Source organism: Mizuhopecten yessoensis, unplaced genomic scaffold (genome assembly GCF_002113885.1).
Source record: "Mizuhopecten yessoensis strain PY_sf001 unplaced genomic scaffold, ASM211388v2 scaffold5547, whole genome shotgun sequence".
NCBI lineage: Eukaryota > Metazoa > Mollusca > Bivalvia > Pectinida > Pectinidae > Mizuhopecten > Mizuhopecten yessoensis.
In genome coordinates, this window is record NW_018406103.1 from 456,572 (window position 1) to 480,179 (window position 23,608).

The window sequence follows — 23,608 nt, forward strand, 5'->3', positions numbered from 1 at the left end:
AAACAAAAAAAAAAACCAAATAAAACTTCAATTTAATGTACCGACAAAAGCTTTTTCACGAAACCTGAAGTTTAATTGGGATTATAATATGAGTCTTTTTTAGTGAAATCATTGTAGGCCAAGCAAAGCCATGCGAAATCACACTGTCCAGGATTCGAACTGAAGCTGTACATGTAGTTATGAATCCCACGGAGTGATTATAAGTATTGGGTTTCCCTTTAGGTAATTAAAACATAAATGCATCACGATTTACGAACACTGAGACCTGGGCACCTGTTACACGGCACTCCCACACAGTGAGACTAAGAGCAACAACGAGGAAAGTTAAAAATAGCAACAGTATTACATAGCGCGAACTAGAATGCCAACTTAAAGCTGAACGTTCAACGTTCAAGGAAAATTCTCTGATCAGATTTATTCAGAGTGGCAACAACCGTCGTTGTAGCGAGATATGCGTTGAGGTTTGGTGTGTATGTGTGCGTGTGTGTTCGTATTGTGTTGGGACTACGTACGCGTGCGACACAGGAGATTTACTACTGTACGTTTGGTAAGTAGATTTTCTGTGTATAAAACACCGACGTACGCATATATATGTATGTATACGTGTAGGTGTAGCTAACTCACTTCCTGTGACTCGTAAGGGTTCAAGTATTTCTTACGCTCGTCTGGTGTCGACTGTACGAACGATTCAATTGATTTTTTGTTTTCCTAACTGGACGTAACACCAAATCACAATCCTGCGTGTTCGCTTATATAGAACGGTAAGTAAATCTACACGTGCAGATCGCGATCGGTACATGTGATTAATAATACACCTACACTGTACATTTAATTTATCGTATCTGTGTTATTACAAATCGTATAAGGCTATTTTGTAGGGGAATTAAATGGCCTACCAATATCTGATATATGTCTCGGAGCATACATGGTCACAAATTAAACAGACCTAGACAAGATATTTATTTACATACAGAAATAGACTAGACAGAGACCGGCCTCCAGGCGGAGCTGTCAGTTTGCACATCAACCGTTTACAACCACGTGTTTACAAAAATACATATAAAGCTGAGTTGGACACATGTTAACAGGTAACACGAGAACGCACCTACACGTGTATGTTCTAGTGATAAATATATATGTGTGTCTGTAGGAGGTTACTGTATGTAAACAAAAAATGTGTTTTTCCTGAAGTGGTAATTGGTACTGTACAGTGGCTGATCCAGAGACCTATATAGGGGGGTTTCCGAATGTCGAGGGTGTGTGTGTGTGTGTTGTTCCATGTGGGGGGCAAATTGATTAAACGGTGAAAATATATGATTTTTGAAGAAAATTCTCAGGGTGGGTTTTTTTTTGAAGCCCAAAAAACCCCTCTGGATCCGCTACTGGTACGTCATCTCAAAGACAGGCACTACTGCCTATCATAACTTATATGTACCCATTGCACGGCTGCTTTCCTTTTTAATACAGTATCCCATTTAGCTTACATTTGGAATCAACTGTCTCTTATTTGGGCTAGCACTATATATATATTCCTTTGACCAAGTATCACTATGTACATGTAGCACAATCAGTCTCAGTGATGATATAACAAACTGGAGTCCAGGGTTCGAATCCTTGACTGGCACCGTAGAATTTTTACCAGTACAATCATAACACATTTGTTGATTATATTTTGTTTATTTCATCTCCATTTTGTTTTCATAAAAGTCGATCCTGCAATGGAGTTATGAAAGCTATAGCCATGCCTAAAAATAAGTTTGAATGTATAGTTTCATTTTTGGCAGCGGTACGGGTATCCTTAATTCTTCCTGTTAGATGTTGTGAGGACATTGACCCTTTCACCCCTAGGTAACTTTAATAGACTCTACCATACATTTATTTGGACAAGTCCATGATGGTCTACAGTGGTTAAGGGTTAAGGTAGCTGGTACCATTGCATCAGTTACACAGAAGAGTTCCATTTATAATTTATTTTTACTTAGGGTATTCTCCTATATCTATACGGAAGATGCAGTGACAAAGAGGATTTTGTTTGGTTAGAGTAAATTCCCCTGTAAAAAAAAATCATTTGTTTTGCGGGCCATAAACTGGACACATTTTGATGTTGTGCTTTTTATTTCTGTGTGGCAACATTTGGTAAAATTTTCACTTTACTATGTAAATTAACTCAGTCACCCCTGAAGACACATTTGAACCCTTCCAATTCAAAGGTTGGAATAGTTCATTATGAAATTTCAGGGGTGAATGAGTTAACATGGCAACATTGGTAAAGTGTAAAGGCTTTGTAATGTAAAAGTCTTGAGTTTGACTCCTCCATTATTATTTTTTTTCTTTTCTGACTAATGTTGTCAAATATTCAAATTTCCAAACAATTGTAATGACAGGTGGGGTCATCCTCGATACTCCAGGGGTCAAGCTCACTTACGTTTTCTGCACCCCTGGAATATATCATAGCAAAATGGAAGGCACATGGATTCTTTTGATATACGTACATCAAAGGATCAAACTAGTCTTCTTGCCCCATCTATAAGGTGGCACCCACTGAGTCTTCGACGCTGTCAAGACATATTCCAGGGATGCAGTGAGCATTAGTGAGCATAACCCATGAAGTATTGCGGATGAGATGGGATATGACTTGCCTCCCTTAATTCTGAGCGAGGGAAATGATCGCCCTCTACTAAAAGTTGATAGCCTCATTACTGCATGAATGGGAAAATTATGGTGAAAGAAACATGTAACAATTATTAAACTAAAATATTGGTGAACAAAAAATCTTGTAATTTTGACTCTATTTTCCCAAAAGCTACTATCACAAATGTTTTCAAAGCTATTAGGGCACCAAAAGTATGAATAATTATCAGATCCATGAAGAAGAAGAATTAATTCCATGGTAAATAACTGATACCCCAGGGGCCAGAGGGGTTAAGTGAGCACCCCCTGCTGTCAAAGGGTGACCTCAATTTTTCATCAGTATGGACCTTCTAGAGCAATTTGTTTTACTTTTAGCTGGCTATACCTCTCTGGGAAATCCACTGGGGATGTAAGCATTAAACTGAAGTCTATTTAATATAACTTCATTTATTTTACAACAATTATGAAATAAGTTATTTCAACTTATATTAATCACTCTCGTTGGACCGGATGTTAGAGCGTGGGTGGGAGGGGGTGGGGGTGGGGCTTAGTGAGTATGGGAGGAAACCGTAGTACCCGGAGAAAACCCATGTGGTCGGGCAGGTGACCCCATACCTCGGGGAATCGACCCTGGTCGCCTTGGTGAAAGGCAAGTGCGCTATCCATCCACATTCTATTCAGTATTACTGTCCAATAGTTTGAATAGTATTGCAGACCAATGCAAACGTCATGCATGATAAATATTTACTGTATACTAGGAAATTTTCGTGCCGTCAAATTCTCGCCCTATGCTGGTAAAATCTGTATTAGCCCAGTGTTGGTTTCGCCTTTCACTTCCGATTACTATCGTTATTGTGTTGTTTACTTGTGTTCGCTCTAATGATAAATTGGCTGTCGTTAAAAAATGTAACTATATATTGGAGACAATTTTTTCTAGCATTTCCATAGCTTTAATAAATAATGCTTCCTGAAAAGAAAACTATACCTTGCAGAACTTCCATGTAATAAAAATGTAGGTGAAATGTTTAGAAATCAGCAACATTTTTCTGTGTGTCGTAAAAAGAAAAATAATGGGGCCAGACTAGGATTCGAACCAAGAACCTAGTCTTAATTATTATTCTGTTCCTCGGTAGCACCCTGACCCAGGTGCACTACAGTTATAACCAAATTACCAAATGAAATTAAAGGAAGGTTACAGTTTACACAAAGCACTATAGTGGAATTTTTAAGTCTGTTTGCAGGGATCGTAAGGAAGTTCCCAGACTAGCCCATGTCTCTAGAAATTCATTTTTTTAGAAAAAATTAACTTCAATCATTGTGATCACTTGGATGTTCTAAACGAGAGGGAGATAAGCTATTAGTGAAATGCAGCTTGGGAATTCTTCATAAAAACTTGTTCCTGACCAAAGTTTTTCCACAAGAAAGCATTATTAGAGTTAAGGAAAATCTTCATTTTTAAAAAATAGTTCCTCATTCTATAATGCTTTCCTATGGTGAATTATAAGTTAGAGGAAATTCCTAGAGTCCAGGAATGTTTGTGGAAGTGGCCCGGTACCGTCATGATCAGTTAGAGGTCATGCTGACCTTAACACTGAAGCCTTCTTCCTGAGAGAGCTATAGAATCATTAGTGCAGTAATTAACCATTTACTGATCAGATCAATGTCTTAATAGTTTCTGTCCAGACACACTCAACACCCTGGGGTAAGACTGGACTTTCAGGTCCAGTACAGCTGTACTGCTGAAATATATTCCTATAAGCTCTACACCTATATACCAATAAATCAATTTCAGGCTTACAGGGTTAAATATAGTCTACGTAGATGCTTGTAGGTTAAAAGTGCATCGTTAGGATATTTATACTAGAACATGATTTATGTTATTTACCACGATATTAAATTTTTGGTCACAAATTGATTGAATTATCATTGATCAGACAGAAACTTCATAACACAGGACTCTTTCTCACTGTCTCTGGAATGGGGCCATGCATTGGCTTTGAAATTTCTGAAAAATTATTTCACAAAGTATCATCTGCAATATTATAACATCCTTATTTATGAAATACCATTTTCATTTTACTGTCAATTTCCCATCTGAATACAAGCTGAGACTAAAACATATTTTTTTTGGGGGGGGGGGGGGGGAATTTTAACTCATTCACCCCTGAAATTTTACAATGAGCTATTCCAACCTTTGAATTGGAAGAGTTCAAATGTGTCTTCAGGGGTGAATGAGTTAAGGAGATTTTGGGAATTATATAGCAATATTTGTCATGAGGAATGGAGCAAAAATTGGTCGTAAAATGAACCAGAAAAAAAAACCATGCTGGCGATAACCAGGGTATTTACTGGGTTGATTAATTCAAACACTGTAACGTTTCTGAAGCACCATCATGAGAATGTCCAATAATTATATATAGTTTATAGTATTATGTATGTCGGGGCTAAACGTATCTAACCAATTAATTATTGAAGACATAACTTATGATTGCATGTATATGATGTATTGGCAATTAGTAAATGTTGATGGTTCTGATTGGTTACTGTGAGGGACACCGGAATCCTATGAGTTAAGAGACTTGTTGTTTTATGACGAAGCTATGAATACATTCATTAATACTTCTATCTATCTACAGATAAATCGGACCAAGGCTTGAGTGCAAAAATGGATTTTTCTGCGGTGATATTGTGTCGACAGAGGCATCAATTTCATTCATGACAGTTGTACCACGCCTGCTGCTGCATCTTATTACTGGTTTTATGGTGTGGCAAAGTCTAGTCAGCCAAAAGCTTTAAAAAGTCAATACTGAGAAAACATGGATGTTTCCATTAGCGACAAACATGGTGAGGATTCGGATTCTCTGAATCACGAAACGTGCGGATGGGGTCCAGTTCGGCCGAAATGTTGTCAGCGGTTCCGCAGTCCCCGATATTTACTTCTGTGCCTTTGCGGAGCCTCTTTTATCCAGGTAAGTTGTAAACGCTGTACTGTAGTGCGACATGTCGTACGTAACGAGGCACTTGTCTGCATATAAACACAGATCTACACCACTTGTCAGTCATTATACATCTATGTGTTAAGTGTATGCGGTAATAAAATGGTAGTACCATCTATGTAAAAGACATCAAATCGGAATTGATTCTTATACTCTGGGAGCTTAAGGTAAAGAGTGAGCACTGCGTCGGTTATAATTGTAACGAAGAGTTCTACTCAGCATTTTTTTTTTACTTTGAGTAATCTCCCTTCTACAATGTATATAGAGGATGAAGCACCCAGAACAGTTTTTTGGCTTAGAGTAATTTTCCTTGTTAAGTTATGTGTAAGTAATTTTATAGGCTTTTTGGCCAAATAACTCGCAAACTCATTTTGAGGGTATACATTTATAACTCTTGGATGGAACCATTGGTAACATAATATTGTGGGCTTTGCAATGTAAAGGTTCCATGTTTGACCTGCTGCAGTTTGGATATTTGTAAAGCATGGGTATATACATGCCTTTTTATGACCGAATATGGGTCAATTCCCCTTTCAAATTTTGGCATTATTTGCCCCTATTTCAGTTAAAAATCCCCCCACTTTTGACTAAATACTACCACATGAATATCTGTCTTGGTTCCATTTTGTTTTTATTTTCTGTCAGTTCCACGACTGATGAGTGATTTATTGCATTTTCCCCGTTTTCATTTTTAGCTCACCTGCCCAAAGGGCAAGTGAGCTTATGCCATGGTGCGTCGTCCGTCCGTCGTCCGTCTGTCCGGCGTCATCTTTTTACTTTAACAACTTCTTTTAAGTAACCAAAAGACCTAGGATAATGATATTTGGCCAGTAGCATCCTGGAATCAAGGGCTACCAAGTGTGTTCAAATTAATGACCTTCATCCATTTTCAAGGTAACAGGGGTCAAATATGTTTAAAACCTTTAAAACAACTTCTTCTCAATAACCAAACAGCCTTGGATGATGATATTTGGCCAGAAGCATCCTGGAATCAAGGGCTACCAAGTTTGTTAAAACAAATGACCTTCACCCATTTTCAAGGTCACATGGGTCAAATATGTTAAAATCTTTGAAGGACTTCTTCTGAAGAACCAAGAGGCCTAGGGTGATGAAATTTGGCCAGTGACATGCTGGGATGAAGAGCTACCAAGTTTGTTAAAACAAATGACCTTCACCCATTTCCAAGGTCACATGGGTCAAATATGTTAAAATCTTTGAATGACTTCTTCTGAAGAACCAAAAGGCCTAGGGTGATGATATTTGGCTAGTAACATGCTGGGATGAAGAGCTACCAAGTTTGTTAAAACAAATGACCTTCACCCATTTCCAAGGTCACATGGGTCAAATATGTTAAAATCTTTGAACGACTTCTTCTGAAGAACCAAAAGGCCTAGGGTGATGATATTTGGCTAGTAACATGCTGAAATGAAGGTCTACCAAGTTTTTTCAAACAAATGACCTTGATATATATTAAAGGTCACAGGGGTCAAATATGTTTAAAACCTTTAAACAACTTCTTCTCAATAACCAAAAGTCGTAGGATGATGCTGTTTGGCCAGTAGCATGCTAGGATGAAGGACTACCAAGTTGATTCAAACAAATGACCTCGACATATATTAAAGGTCACAGGGGTCAAATATGTTTAAAACCTTTATAAACGACCTCTTCTCAATAAGCAAAAGGCTAAGGGTGATGATATTTTGCCATTAACATGCTGGGATTAAGGACTACCAGGTTTTTTCAAATGAATGACCTTCGCTCATATGCAAGGTCACAGTGGTCAATATATGTTTAAATCTTTAAATGACTTGTTCTGTATAACCAAAAGGTCCAGGGTAATGATATTTTGCCAGAAGCATGCTTGGTTGGACGACTATAATCTCTGTTCAACCTTATGTCCTTGTTCGACATTCAAGATCACAGGCGTCATATGTTTAAACCTTTGATAGGTTTTTATGAGTCAAACACTGATATTCTGCCTGTAGCTGTATTTTAGTCCACTTTAAAGATAATTTGTGAGATTAATACCAGGTGAGCGATTCAGGCCCATTGGGCCTCTTGTTATTAATGTCACTGCTGATATTTTACGACACTGTTTACAGCTAGCCCTGTTTACGATAAACAATATCATAACAGTCACACAAACACTTCATTTCAAAGTGTCTATATAATTAACAGTGAGCTACAAAAAATTAAAGATGTCATTCATGCTCCCATCTCGTACTCTCCCCCTAGCGGTGGCCTGCTGTCCTCGCTGGATATTCCCCTATTGCAAAAAAGGTTACTAACTTTCTATACCTGCATTTATCCCTGTAAAGACATTGAGCATTTGTTGACAATACTGAACCCGACCCCACTAAATACACATTCTCCGTTAAGATGAATCACTTCAGCTTATAGATTAGTCAGCTGTACATGTATGTTGGCAATTTCTGGGGTGTTTGACACTGAAATGGATTTGGTCCATCAACATATAATATGGAGCTCATACTCAACGTTCACAACTTATATTATTCTTGCACTCTTAAGTACATACCATATATAATATTGGGATACCAACTTATCCGAAATGTGTTAGTAATGATAATATATATATACAACATTTGATATAGTGCCCTATCTAGCTAACATAAGCCACTCTAAAAGTGCTTTACAGTACTTATAGATATACATATTTAATACATTGAGCATATACATTAATCAATACAAATTTGAGGAATTCGCAGGAGCTGCCTTGTCAGGCGCTAACTACTAGTCCTATGCCACCTGGCTAATATCTCCCTATGTGTATGCCTGCATGTGTGATGGAGATGTAACATCTCACCGTTGAATAATTTGTATGCCCCCGCTATAAAATGGAGGAGGGGGGGAGGCATATAGTGTTGCCCATGTCCGTCGTGTCCCGTCGCGTCCCGTCCATAAGCGGGGGCATTTATGTCTTACAGACATTTTCTAGTTGTTTGTGACATTTCTTACCGGGTACTATTCTTTTCCCAAGAAAAAAATTTTCTTTACCATAATGAATCAACCTCAATCAATTGTCAGAGCCTTTATTGTGGAATACCTGAATGATTTTTTGGAAATTCCAGCTAAGTAATACACTACTATTTCAATTGTGAAAGTATGTATCTGGCATTCTTGTCCATAGTTGTTTGTGTGATAGAACTTGCCTGATCTGTGAGCTTGAAAACCCACCTCATAATGACTTTTAAGTATACTTCTCTCAAAACCCACCTCATAATGACTTTTAAGTATACTATTATCAAAACCCACCTCATAATGACTTTTAAGTATGCTTCGCTCAAAACCCACCTCATAATGACTTTTTAAGTATCCTTCTCTCAAAACCCACCTCATAATGACTTTTAAGTATACTACTATCAAAACCCACCACATAATGACTTTTAAGTATACTTCTCTCAAAACCCCCCTCATAATGTCTTTTAAGTATACTACTTTCAAAACCCACCTCATAATGACTTTTAAGTATACTGCTCTCAAAACCCACCTCATAATGACTTTTAAGTATACTGCTCTCAAAACCCACCTCATAATGACTTTTAAATATACTTCTCTCAAAACCCACCTCATAATGACTTTTAAGTATACTATTCTCAAAACCCACCTCATAATGACTTTTAAGTATACTACTCTCAAAACCCACCTCATAATGACTTTTAAGTATACTACTCTCAAAACCCACCTCATAATGACTTTTAAGTATACTACTTTCAAAACCCACCTCATAATGACTTTTAAGTATACTACTCTCAAAACCCAAGCAAGCCTAGGAATATTGAAATATACGGTGGAACTTTGAAAACCCAACTCATAATGACTTTTAAGTATACTACTTTCAAAACCCAACTAATAATGACTTTTAAGTATACTCTCAAAACCCAACTCATAATGACTTTAAATATAAGTATACTCTTAAAACCCAACTATTTACAGTATATATGTTAAGTGTGTAGATACGACAAAAGTGTGTGGGCACTTGTAATGCATATTATTTACTATGGATGTACAATAATAACGTTGTGTACATCTGTATTAATTTTAGTGTGAAAACACAAACACAAACCAGTATCATGTTAGAAGGTGCAAGCAAATACATTATGTGTATCTGATTTCACTTAAGATACCAGGACATTTTCATTTTATTAAAATTTGTAAAGAAAATTTACAAAAGAAAGGAATATCTTGCGGAATTCATGGAGTTGTGGCCCTTTTATCTTTATTTTAAAATATTTTTAAATCCGCTGGCCCAATAAATGCACTTGCCCAAAGTAGAAACATACCTGGTCAAAGATTTAAAAACTTTTCTTTTCAGCAAAAGTATCAGTATATATATTAAATAAAGAGTTAATGCTTCAAGCTGTTTGTGCCAAACTTTTAAAATTATTTAAGGACATTCAGGCAGGTAAATACATTTTTTTTACAACTTGCTCAATTTTTTTTTTATAAAAAAGATGAAAGTTTATTTTGAAATGACAATTTCATTGAATTTGTTGTCTTAAGTTATATAATTCATCCATCCTGCCTCTAATGTAAATCAGAGGTTGGAATAGTTCATTATGAAATTTCAGGGGTGAATGAGTTAAGCTACATGCACATGTACATATATGTACAATACATGCATGTACTGTATATGTCTCATATAATACTTCCAGACATACCCTGAAGTAATTCAGTAATTAACTTATAAACTGACCAATCTGAAAAAGAATATTCTGAGATGAATCAATCGAGTACTTCAGGTCTAGTAATTACGACAGAACGTGACGAACCAAAAAGAATTTTGCTTAAGGTCACCAGTGTTACAACTGTACATAGTTTGATTGATTCACCCCTACATCATGTCCTAAAAAATGACCTTAGCTGTTAGGCCTTTCACCCCTATGTAACTTTAGTAGGCTTTACCATGCATTGATCTGGGTGAGTCCATTGTGGTCTACAGTGGTGAAAGGGTTAATAGGACTAGTAAACAAAATTAAACCAAACAACCCCTACATACATTTTGGACTTGCCCAGTCATTGATTTAGTAAGGTTCAAATGTGACTTTAGGGGTGAAAGAGACAACTGTCATTAGCCATGGAAGACCTGTGCACACTGTTTTTTACAATCCATGCTGTTAAAAATAAAATTTTGATGAAGTGTCTATGGTGTAAATCTCAGATTTAGGATACCATGTTCATGAACAAAAGTTATGCCGAGATTTAATTTGTTTGCCTTGATGTTTTTATTACCCTTGCAGGTGTTTTTACCCCTTTTCTATATTTTTACAATGACCTGTTCCTACATGACTCAGGAAAATACAGGAAATTGGAAAGAATTATAATATCCTTTATTCTTCATTTTGGGAAAATAAAGCAATTTTTTGTTAGAGGAAGCGCTGCCTGTTTGCATTTGGCTGTAAATTTAAACTAGGCATACAAATCACTGCCACCGACAAGACCCCACATGTGTAAGTACATATATCTGTTTTTATGGACATGCAATCCTGTTATGTAATATGAAAATGCAGATTTCCATTGAAGGACAAAAGGACATATGTTGTGCATTTTGATATTCTGTCAGGTGGATTTGCATACTGGATCGTTTAACTAGTAATACTGAGTGGTCTGGCCAGGCATATGTGCCTGCCAACATGGTATGGTATATGTTGCCCATGTTATCTTTTTGATGATATAGTTGGCTGTTTGTCTGTCTGTCTCCAATTCCATCTGTTTAACACATTTACCCCTGGAGACACAATTGATCTCTTCCAATTCAAACGTTTGAATAGTTCATTATGAAATTTCAGGGGTGAATGGGCTCAGGATCCCCCATACCACTGCCAAAAACTGTAACTCATAAGTATTGGAAACTGTTTTATCTGGCATGACTATACAGCTTCGATAAATCATTTCTGAAAAGAAAAATCATACCTGGCAGGACTTTTATGGGAAATAATAAAGTCGAATGAAACAAAATATAATCAATAACAGTGTTCTGAATGAAAGAAAAATCAGCGGGCTAGACCAGGGTTCAAACCATGGACCCTAGATTGATAAATTACCCTCTATCCACTTGTTCCAAGCGGTACGGAGGGAGACCTTCATGGGCTTGTGCACTCCGATAAACCAATCAGCGTTGTAAACATCAAGCTACTTTTCCAGTTTGATACTTGATATTTTGAGGATATTTATTTTTCATTTTTTTTTTTCAAATCTGACCCCAAAAACGTACCTGCGCACTATACCTGCAAATTTAGGGTATTGCTTTAACTCATTGAGCTGCTTGATTGGTCAACAGATCAAGTGTCTTAATCATATAAACCCCTGGAACGAAGTTAGGGGGTATGCTGGAATCGGCTTGACTGTCTGTCCGTCCGTCCGTCCGTCCGTAGAAAAAGTTTGTCGGGACAACTCCTTCTTAAGTAATGGACAAATTTCAGCGACACTTTCCAGATATGATAATTACCACCTGAAGTTGTGCATCAAGGTAGTATTTTTTCATTCTGACATTTTTTTTTGTGCAAAGTTATGGCCCTTTAAAAAGAATTGTCGAATAAACCCCGAAACTTTTTGTCCAGACAAACTCCTTCTAAAGTTATGGACAGATTTCAACAAAAGTTTCTAGATATGATAACTACCACCTGAAGTTGTGCATTCAGATATTATTTTTTCATTCTGACCCTTTTTTTGCAAAGTTATGGCCCTTTGTTGAAAAATATTTGTCCAGACAGCTCCTCCAAAACTATGGGGCCAATATCAACCGAAGTTTTCTGATATGATAACTATCCCCTGATGTTGTGCATATATCCAGATATTTTTTTCCAACCGTTTTTATGGAGTTATTTGGCTCTTTGTTGAAAATCCTTGAAAAATCCTTGTCCTGACAGGTTCTCCTTTATTATCTGTTGGGCCAATTTCAAAGAAAGTTTACAGATATGGTAAATGCCCCCTGATGTTGTGCATCCCAGTAGTATTATTTCATTCCAACCCTTTAAAAGGAGTTATGGCCCTTCCTTGAAAAGAACCCCTTTGTCTGCCTCCTAAAAAACTGGGCCAATTTCAATGAAAGTTTGCTGATATGGTAATTACCCCCTGATGTCATGCATCAGGGTAATGTTTTTTTCATTTTACCCTTATTAAGGAGTTATGGCCCTTTTTCCGATGGCCCAATTTCGGCAAAACTCGTTCATCTGGACTTACAAGATTTGATTTGCAAGCATGTCTTGGCATTTGGAGGGAGTACAGGAAGTATATGTCAATGACCTTTAATATACTTAAATAAGTGTTCAGCTCAGTAAATTAGGAAATCATTACTGGTGGGACACTATGGATTGCTTTGCAATGCTTTGCCTTAGTTAGCCTTTGGCTTACAGTTCTGGATTTTATTGGAGCAGGAGTGGGATGTTTAGTTAGCATTTGGCTTACAGTTCTGGTTTATATTGGAATAGGTGCGGAGAGGGTATGAGCTAGCCCTACAACTCTGGTTTTTCTAGGAGCTGGGATTATTAATTAGCCTTCGGCCAGTTGGACCAACGCTGTACTACAGTTACATATTTTCCATTAGAATTGAAAGAAGGATGGAAGCAGCTATGTCATTTAGCTCCATTAGTTCCATTATGTTTCAAGAAGGCACATGTCAGACCATTGTTAAAGAAGCCTGGAATGGACAAGGAGGAGTTGAAAAACTACCGCCCAGTTTCAAATCTGCCTTTTCTGTCTAAGATCTTGGAGAAGGTTGTGATGCCGATGACACACAAATTTACATGGTCATAAAACCACAGGACAGTTGGAATACAGTCTCAGAAAGTCTGGAAGCTTTTCTGACAGATATCAGTATCTGGATGAACGCCAACATGCTTAAACTTAATCAGGAAAAGACGGAACTAATCGTCTTTTCCCCAAAGTGTCAGCAAACAATGGCTCTCCAGCTCAAGGTTGGTGCCAGAACTATTGAGACTGTTCCAGCTGTTAAAAACCTAGGGGTATACTTTGACAGTTCTCTGAACATGGAGAAACAAGTGAACGCTATTGCCAAATCCTGTTACTACCAGATCAGGAACATCGGCTGTATTCGGCAGTTTCTAACTGCAGATGCATGCAAGATTTTGGTGCATTCACTTGTTACCTCTCGGTTGGATTATGGTAACGCCCTGCTCTGTGGTATATCTGACAAACTAACTAGTCGTCTGCAGAGGGTCCAGAACACTGCAGCACGGCTAGTTACTCGTACTCGAAAGAGAGAGCACATCACACCTGCGCTTTATTCGTTGCACTGGTTACCTGTACGATACAGGTCGCAGTACAAAATTCTGGTATACACATACAAGGCACTGAATGGAACAGCTCCTCAGTACCTACAGGAACTTGTTACCCTGTATCAGCCGTCAAGATCACTGCGGTCGGAGTCAGAATCTTTGTTGTGTGTCCCAAAATCTCGTACTGTGACCTACGGAAACAGATGCTTTGGGAGGGTTTCGGCTACGTTGTGGAATAGCTTACCATCTGCTATTAGGAAGTCAAATACCCTGGCCAAGTTCAAGAGGGACATAAAAACTCACCTCTTCAGTGTGCATTTTTGAATCTTTGCAAAGGCGTCATGTTAATACCACCCTTTTATTTGTTCAATTATGTGCACATTGCGTGTTAAATGTATGAAAGTGATTGCAAGCCTTTGTTGTTTGTTTTCACAATTATAACCATTACTATTATCCATATGTTATAAAGCGCCTTAGAGTAATTTTACAAATTATATAGGGCGCTATATAAATGTTGTATATTATTATTATTATTATTATTATTATTTAACACCACTGATGAAGCCATTGAAACTATTCTCATTCTGAAAAGTGCAGGGCTAGAAATTAATATTAAAAAATGCTAGTCAGCCGGGCTAATAATACGGCTAAGCAAAACAATAAATGTGTTTACTGTAACATGTTTAAAATAATTGGAGCAGGTATGAGGTAGGTACATGTAGGGCAAATTTTCATTTTTAAAAATGATTTTATATGGTTTAATATATAAGATTGTGATCTTGACTTTAAAAGGTACAAAGAATTAGGGGAGGTAAGAGTTATTGGAAACACAAAATATTTTTACTCTGCCTATCAAACTTTAATAATTCCTCTGGCTAAATATTATTCAACATGATTTAGTAAATATCTGTGGTAGCCATGTTATCTGTTCAAGTGTATGTCTGTCTGTTTGTCTAAATCATTCATGCTATTTGTTCACTTATATGACTATGTATCTGTCTGTGTTACATCTGTCTGTCTGTTTGTCAGTATATAATATGACCATATGTCTGTCTATCTGTCTGTGTATGTGACCATGTTTATCTGTCTGTGTATTTGACCATGTGTGTCTGTCTGTTTGTCTGTATATAATATGACCATATGTATGTCTGTCTGTCTGTGTATGTGACCATGTGTATCTGTCTGTGTATGTGACCATGTGTGTCTGTCTGTCTGTGTATGTGACCATGTGTGTCTGTCTGTATCTGTCTGTGTATGTGACCATGTGTGTCTGTCTGTTTGTCTATATATAATATGACCATATGTCTGTCTGTATTTGCTGTCTGCTTGTCTGTGTAAGTGAAACTGTCTACTTGAATGTTTGTGTGCCCAATGAATTCTGTTACCATGGCTCATAAACTTCATTTGTTGTGTATACGTAATGTCTTTCTGTCCATTCATTTGTTCGTCCGTCCATACATTGGTAAATCTGTCCATCCATCTTCATTTATTTGTCCCTATTTATCCTTATATCTAATGTAGTGACTGTCCGTCATCCATGACAGACCTTTTACACATGGGACAAGTTACAGAAATATAACCCATATAAAAGATCTAATATATTGTATATTCAATCGAAAACCCAATGTTTTGATGGAGACGTTGTTTACAGAGCCATGCAGTAAGGATGCTTACAGATGTATATAAGACATTGTGGTTGTGTGTGCCAGATTCGGTCTTACCGACTTCCTAGACAGGAATCATCCGAGTTCGGATCACGTTACACTGATTCCGATCTGTGGGGAAAACAAACATACTGATATGCTGATAAAATTCTGGAATGAGGTCTCCCTGTTTTTATGAATGACGGACAAGGCTTTGGTGCAGTAATGTTCTAGATATTGTGTATAGGGTTTGTAGGTCAGACATCAGCCAATCAGATGTTAATGTAGTCAGGTGTCGGTAAAGACAGTTGTTAGTGAAGTTGGGTGTTAGTAAAGTCAGGTGTCTGTAAAATTAGGTGTTTGTATAAAATGTTTTGCAGTAAAGTCAGGTGTCTGTAAAGTTAGGTGTTGGTATAAAATGTTTTGCAGTAAAGTCAGGTGTCTGTAAAGTTAATTGTCCGTTTAAAATGTTTTGCAGTAAAGTCAGGTGTCTGTAAAGTTAGGTGTTGGTATAAACTGTTTTGCAGTAAAGTGAGGTGTCTGTAAAAATTAATTGTCTGTATAAAATGTTTTTCAGTAAAGTCAGGTGTCTGTAAAGTTAGATGTTGGTATAAAATGTTTAGAGGTAAAGTCACGTGTCTGTTAAGTTTATTGTCCGTTTAAAATGTTTTGCAGTAAGGCCATAATAAATTATTTGCTAGATTCTCATCCCCGCCCGCCCCCTCTTTGAGGCCCCGCCCAAATTTTTTTTATTTGCGAAAAAAACCCCGAAAATACGAAATACAGATTTTTTTTCCGTTTTCCGCTTCAAAAATTAGTTTCATATTATCAATTTCCGGTTGTAGAAAACTTGTCGTCTGCAATATGGTTTTTGTAATTCTAAAGCTGAAACAGCAACTTGCCGTTCTGCAAGATTGGTATGGGTGTTCAGTAGCCGATACTAAAACATTAATGCAAGTCTTTCATGAATTAGCCGAAGGAACAATTGACAAATCTGCGCCCGTCGAGTGTGGTAACAGGGCCGTTGTGTCGGCCAGTAAATCGAAAGTGGAACTGACCCAGTGTGATGGCGCATGTACGGTGGGGGAAGTGGTGTCGTACCTCGGAGCTTATTTAGAATTTAATATTGATGCTGATACAGAAGAGCAGTCGGCAACTGCCATTGCGAAATCCGACGCATTTACAATTTTAATGTCGGGATTTTCGAAAGCAACAATGACAAGGTCACTGTAATTAAAAGAGGACGATATGTGAAAAAGTAATGTGGTGTGTATTCATACCAAAAGTTAGTACAGATATATATGTGGACTGAACAGTGAAATGGTGTTCAATGTGTATACTGCATACTCAAAGTTGTTATTAACAAAAAATAAAGATAAATGTACACTGAACATGCGCCTTTATTGCACTATTTTAACACATTTGCAACCATTTCAAATTTTAGGAAAAATAAAAAATAAAAAATAAAATTCGCCCCCCCCGCCCCAATTTTGAAAAGAATTTGGATGAGAATCTAGCAATTAATTTATTATGGCCTAAAGTCAGGTGTCTGTAAAATTAAGTGTTGGTATAAAATGTTTCGTAGTAAAATTAAGTGTCGGTAAAGCAGGGTGTCTTTGTCACTTGTGTCGGGAATCAGTGTAAATCAGAATCAATGGTTTGTTAACCTCATTCACCCCTGAAGACACATTTGAACTCTTCCAATTCAAAGGTTGGAATAGTTCATTATGAAAGTTCAGGGGTGAATGTGTTAATGAAACATTCAGACAGCAATTTCATTTTAAGCTGAGAATCTTTTCTCTAAGGCAATGTAATCATGATACAATATATCACAAGACATTCCTTCTGTACGGTATTACATCAGTGATACACTCCAGACATGTTTTGACACCCCTTATGTGTGTGTGTGTGTAGGTGGATGGAGGATAGAGTGGGTGGGGATGGTGGTTTGGTGGAGGGGTAGACGGATGTTGAGGAGGTTGAGGTGGGGGTGGGGGGTAGGGAGGGGGTCCATGTGAAGCAGTTTTTCGGAAGGAGTTGGAGAATGAAAATATACAGACTATGGAAACAGGATGTCTTACTAATCCCTCACAGACTTTCTATAATATTTACCACAAACACAAGCTAATGTTAAGAAGTACTGCTTCATTAAAGTTCTGAGATATGGCTAAAATGCTAACAGCTTAAATAGGTTTTGTTTGGCTGGGTACCAATTAAAGGAAACGGAATCTGACAGAAGTTATCAGATCATAGTGTTTGACTGGCTTCTCAGGAATGTGAACCCGGATCTTGTCGGGATCTGCAGAATCCACAGAAAGTGGAATTATATATTTAAGGAGTGAATGATTTGAAACAAAGTGAGGGGGCAGTCAAGAGGAAGGAGTGAGAGATAGGAATAGAGATAGAGGAGGAGAAGGATAGAGAGAAAATGGTGGGTACTACAATAAGAAGGGAGATGAGAAAAGGCAGAAAAATGATAGAGATGTAAAAGAAGACAGAATAAGAAAGGGCTAACATTGGGGACAGAAAAGATTTAAATTAAAGAAAGTGGAGAATGAGAGAAGAGGTAGGGGAGACATGAGCTGAAGATCGAGAGCTTAGGAAGGAAAGCAGAAGGAAAAGAAAGGGAAGTAAAAGGGAGGAAAAGAAGGAAAATTGGAGGGATAGATGATGATGAAGAAGAGAAGGGTAGAGAAAAAGAAATAAAGTAATCTAGGGATTGGAGAAAAATGTTTAGGGGGAAAAATAAAGGAGAAAGAGAGTGTTGGGGTGGGGATGAAGAGGGGGTGGGGGGGGGATGAGGAGGGGGATCTTAATCTGAAGCAGAGAAAAATAGGAATATTTTGAGGAGGAGAATGGGAAAGATTTGTTTATTTGCTTTGTGAATTGCTATGTGATTTGCATCCAGTCAACAATTTGAGGCATTTAGGATGGGAAAGTGAAAAAGGATAAGAATAGGAATTTATAGGCGTGGAAGAGAAGGATGGAAGGAGAAAGAAACAGAAAATATTTAATCAGAGGAATTTAAAGAAGCTGTAAGGAAAGATAAAAAAAATCATGTAAAAGGAGGAGAAGGAGGAGGAAGAAGATAGGAGGATAAAGGGTGGGTGGTGCATTGTTTATATCTATACCTTTATAATCATAAATACCCTAGCTTTCCTTAATCTCTAGATTATGTCTGTATATATGCAAAGAGTTGTAACTAAATTAATATACATGAACATAAAAGTACATAAAAATAAATAACACATTATTAAATGAATAAAATGGAAATTTATTTAAAACATTGATTGTAAGACTTGGCCCAATCACACCACTGGGTTTTCCATATCAGGAAAAGAAGTAAACAGGATGCATTGGGGCTGTTTGTTACACCCAAGCTGTCACTACTTGAGATCTTTGTTTAGAACTTTGTTGATCAAAGTATGGTTAGCTTCATGACTTGAAATAAAAATGTTGTTTGTGATGTTTTCTATTGATAATTGTTTTTTCAGGATCAGTAATTTCAAAATGATCCCATGAAGATCAGAATTTCTGAGAAAGACAAAATAAGTTCATAGGGTCCTTTTTTTATCTTTTTAGTTTTAAAGTATCAGTTAAGTTTTCGATGAAGGTAACAAGGCTTTCAACCATTTGCTGTTGGCTGTTAAAAAGTTAATACCACTTGAAACAAAATCAGGGTCACCGGGTCACTATTCTCCAATAGGAATTTTATCAGATGTTTCAAGCATGTAAATTTAAATGACCAAGATGCAGGGGTTAATAGAGGTCAATGAAACACAGATCTCAGTGCATGGCTGAGGTTTTATAGACATGTTGATCAAATTGTTTCATAAAAGTCCATAAAAATATACTAATATTATATTTAAATTAAAAGAGGAAAACTATTTGGACAATTTGAAAGGTTAAAATGTGACCTACATGTGTCAGATCAATCAGTCAAAACAAATATTTTCGCAGATTTATTTTGTAAGTCATGCTGACTCTGCAATCTTTTACAAGCTGTAATAAGCAAGGCTGGCTTCTCTCTCTGATTGGAGTACACAGAAGCCTGGAAAGGCTCCAAGTTGAGTGTAGAGAGACCAAAGGCCAGGTATATCCTATAACTGGCTACACACATATTGACTCTGGTTACTTGATGCTGCGAGGTACTCCGTTTACACATTAAGATGTATGAAGAGCTCTATTACATGTACATGCTGTAATGATATCCCTATATAAAAACAAAATCAACAAAATATTTTTCAGTATGGTGTTCGGCTTTTATTTGGTTTTATTTTGTTTTAACATCCTATTAACAGCAAAGGTCATGCCTCCAGGTGTGTTGCGTATGCATGCTTGCGTGTGTGTGTGTGTGTTTGTGCCTCCTTGTGATATAGCGCGGATCTGATGCTGACTTTATAGTGCTATCTCACTGAAATACCATGCCGAAGGCACCCAGCACAGCATTCCGTCTGGTCACATTATGCTGACACCGGGTGAACCAGTTGTTATCATTCCCGTGAATGCTGAACGTTACCTGATAAGCAGGGAATAACAACTAGCATTTATTCCGTCTTTGCGTATTGCAGAGTTATCTTCTCTTGGGAGCAGGTATTGATTGTTACGTCATTGGTTTGTGCGAGAAAATTACGTCGTTTTCTCAAAAATTGATGACGTTACTCTCATAAACCTGTGACGTAACAATCAATACCTGCTCCCAAGAGAAGATAACTTTGCAATACGCAAAGACGAAATAAGGAATTTAAGTATGTCCCGAGTATTAAATTCAGTATAATATAAGGTAAAGGGTACCAGCAACCTATAGCCGTTGTACTACCACTGTCTCTATTGAAAAATATTTGTTTAATTTAAGATCTTGTAGCTTTTCAAAAGAAATATTTCATAAAGATCAGATATTATGATGCATTTTACAGAATTAAAGTTTTTTGAAATTAGAATATTTGCCAAAAAAAATAAAATATACTTATATAAATCAAAGGAAAATTGCAGGGGTCAAACTTAAGGCTTTTACTTTGCATAGCCTATACGTATACCTTACCAATGACTTTGCAAGTCAGGAATTATGGTTTAACAGCACTTAAAGTAAAGGTCCTATATTTTTGAGCCAGAATTTTAAAAGATAGACATAACATATATTTATATCACAACATAATTATGAAGTAATTAACAAGTCTACAATTGTACATTATATGCTTTACAACATTTTGTGTTATTAGGATCCTTCTCCCACTACAGGCAAAACACTAGAGAGTTCCAATGTAGTTTTCTGTACATAGAGTAACCTCCCTTTGATTTCATTTGGTATATTACTGTAGTGTGACTGGGCCATATAACAACTGTTTACTAAGTACATAGCTTATTTTGTCAGCGTGACAGTCTAATGGTTTGGAGGTCCAGGGTTCAAATCCTGGTCTGACCTCATTGTGTTTTGACTCAGATTCAACACTGTTGATGTTTGTTTTAAGTTAATTTCATCTTTAATTTTTGTTTTCATAGAAGTTTTTAGAAGTTATTCATCAAAGCTATTAATCATCCTAGAAAAATGTCAAGTGCGTAGTTGCAGTTTTTCGCCTTTGGTATGTGGACCCTTAAAACTCAACAATGGTCATTGGCCTGTGTGTATGTTCTGACCTTTAAAAGATTTAGCTCCGACCTTTAGATTAGGTGACCTCTGATGATCATGACCTTCTGATAAATGTGAAGTCTAGTGACTTGGGAAATATTGTTTTATTATCATCTATTTGTTTGACAATTTAACAGCTTGGTATAATCACAAACACATCGAATGTCAGACCCCTGTTGGCCGAAACTGGTTGTCAATGACCGATTTTATCTGTCTGTTTACATGAATTATATATATTATATATATATATACTGTGGAAAGTGGTGGAATAACATAAAGTAAAAAAAAAAAATATAAATTGTACCTTACTGTGTCCCCCTTCGTGTGACCTTATAGCTATTGCGAGGACATGCAATCTTGATTGGAATGAAACATTTGTGTTGATCTCCACCCAAGAATCTCTCCAGAGTAACGGAGCTGAAGTGATTAATTGAACTATATCATATTGTGATGCTTTCTTTTGTATTGTATCCAATCATTGTGTTCGTCTGTAACATTAACGTAATTCTGAAAATTGAAAATAGTAATCAAATTCTCATTAGAGCCCCACATTTTCTGGTGTATATAGTACACACTTAAAACGACTTCATTTTAGGTGTCATGTACACATACCACCTTTTATTTATTCCTTTATGTGCACATTGCTTAATGTATAAAAATGATTGTAAGCATTTTTTGTTTCACAATTATAACAAATACTATTATCCATATGTTGTAAAGCGCTTTAGAGTAATTTTACATATTATATAGGACGCTATATAAATGTTGTATATTAATAATGATGTTCATCTGTCTGTCCGTCCATCCACACTTTACTTCGTTTTCCGGAAAACAATTTTGGAAACCAAAGACTAATCATTTTAAAATTGACATGTGATATACACTGTGGAATGTAGATGTGCAATAGGTGTTTAAAACTTTTTTTAAGTGTTTCTAAGATCAAGGTCAAGGTCATTGTTACTAAAAATATCCCCTGGGAGAAACAGTAATTATCTCGAAATCCAAAAGACTAATCGCTATAAAATTTGACCTGGTGATTATCACCCTGATATTCAAACAGAAACAGCAACAGAAAAGATGTCTTTGTCTGATTGGTAAAGATTGTTTTAACTATGGAGTTGTAAAAAGTAAAGGAAGAATGCATGGCCATACTGGAATTTGAACCCATGACCCTCCGGATTGTAGACAAATGTTTAATCAATTGAGCTATTCCTGGTCAACGACAATCGACCAAGTCCAGTTCCAATATACATAACTATACCCCTGGAAACATATACTCTGGGGTACATGCTTAACCCTTTCACCCCTATGCCACTTTAGTAGACTCTACCATGCATTGATATGGATGAGTCCATTATGGTCTACAGTGGTGAAAGGGTTAAATCAGGAGGGTGTCTGTCTGTTTATCTGTCTGTTTATCTGTTTATCTATACAAACATTGAGTTTATCTGGACAACATGCTTGTATTATGTACTGCAGGGATTTCATGAAAACTTTGTACACTAAACAGTTTGGTAAGCAATTGTTTAACTCATTCACCCCTGAAGACACATTTGAACTCTTCCAATTCAAAGGTTGGAATAGTTCATTATGAAAGTTCAGGGGGTGAAGGAATTAATGTATAATTCTTTTTTCATTTCCAAACTTTTTTTGTAGAGTTATGCCCCTTTTCGTAATGCATGCCAGAGTTGTTAGTTTTTAAAGACGGCCCGTAGTATTATTATATCAGTAAAGTATTCAGACATTGATTTGTAGGCGACTTTATTTGACAGCAGATTTTTTCAGTCCTTATCACAGGAAGATTAACTTCTTCAGTAGAGTTTTCAAACATTGATTTGAAGATTGAGGCTTATTTTTTTTTCAGTTGGGTTTTCTGTCGTCCAGGAAGATTAAACTTATCAGTTGATTTTTTAGTATCAGTCACGATTAATCATCTGATGGAGATTTAGTTTATCAGTAGAGTTTCCAAACATTGATTTGAGAAGACTTCAATTGTCAGTTGAGTTTTCTGTAATCGAGGAAGATCAAAGGATGAGTGTCTATAAGGCCCTTTTTTTGGACCCTGCCGGTATATTCGGATTTTCACCTCCCTCTTTTGTTCAAAGATGTCCTATTGTAATTGACATGTGGAAAAACTAATGTAAAACTTTGACCGAAAGTGGGTTTTTGGGGGTACCAAAAGGGGTAGGGTAAATCACAAATATAGTTTGCTGTTTTCAAATCGTTCAAATTTTGATGAAGATTTAGCTTGTCAGCTAGTTTAGTTTTCAGTCATTTTTGAAATTTGGCTTTGGTATGGAGTTTGTGAAGTACTGAAGAATCATGCATGTACTTTTGTGGGGTTAAAATTTCGTAGTTTTCATCCATGCTAGCCTGACGTATTAAATACATTATATTTCGCTGATTTCTGATTTTCCCCTATCTATAAAATACCAAGTTTATGTTTTTCGTGGGGAT

At 36.7% G+C, this 23,608-nt stretch overlaps 1 protein-coding gene across 1 annotated transcript in view; it reads left to right on the forward strand.

Moving 5' to 3' along the window:
* The first annotated feature begins 324 nt into the window (after positions 1–324).
* LOC110450942 (solute carrier organic anion transporter family member 4A1-like) overlaps positions 325–23,608 on the forward strand; it is a 68,833-nt gene continuing 45,549 nt past the window's right edge. The window contains exons 1-2 of the mRNA XM_021498756.1: positions 325–547; positions 5,268–5,600. Coding sequence (XP_021354431.1) covers positions 5,448–5,600 — 153 coding nt within the window. The 5' untranslated portion in view covers positions 325–547; positions 5,268–5,447. The remainder of the gene's footprint in view (positions 548–5,267; positions 5,601–23,608) is intronic.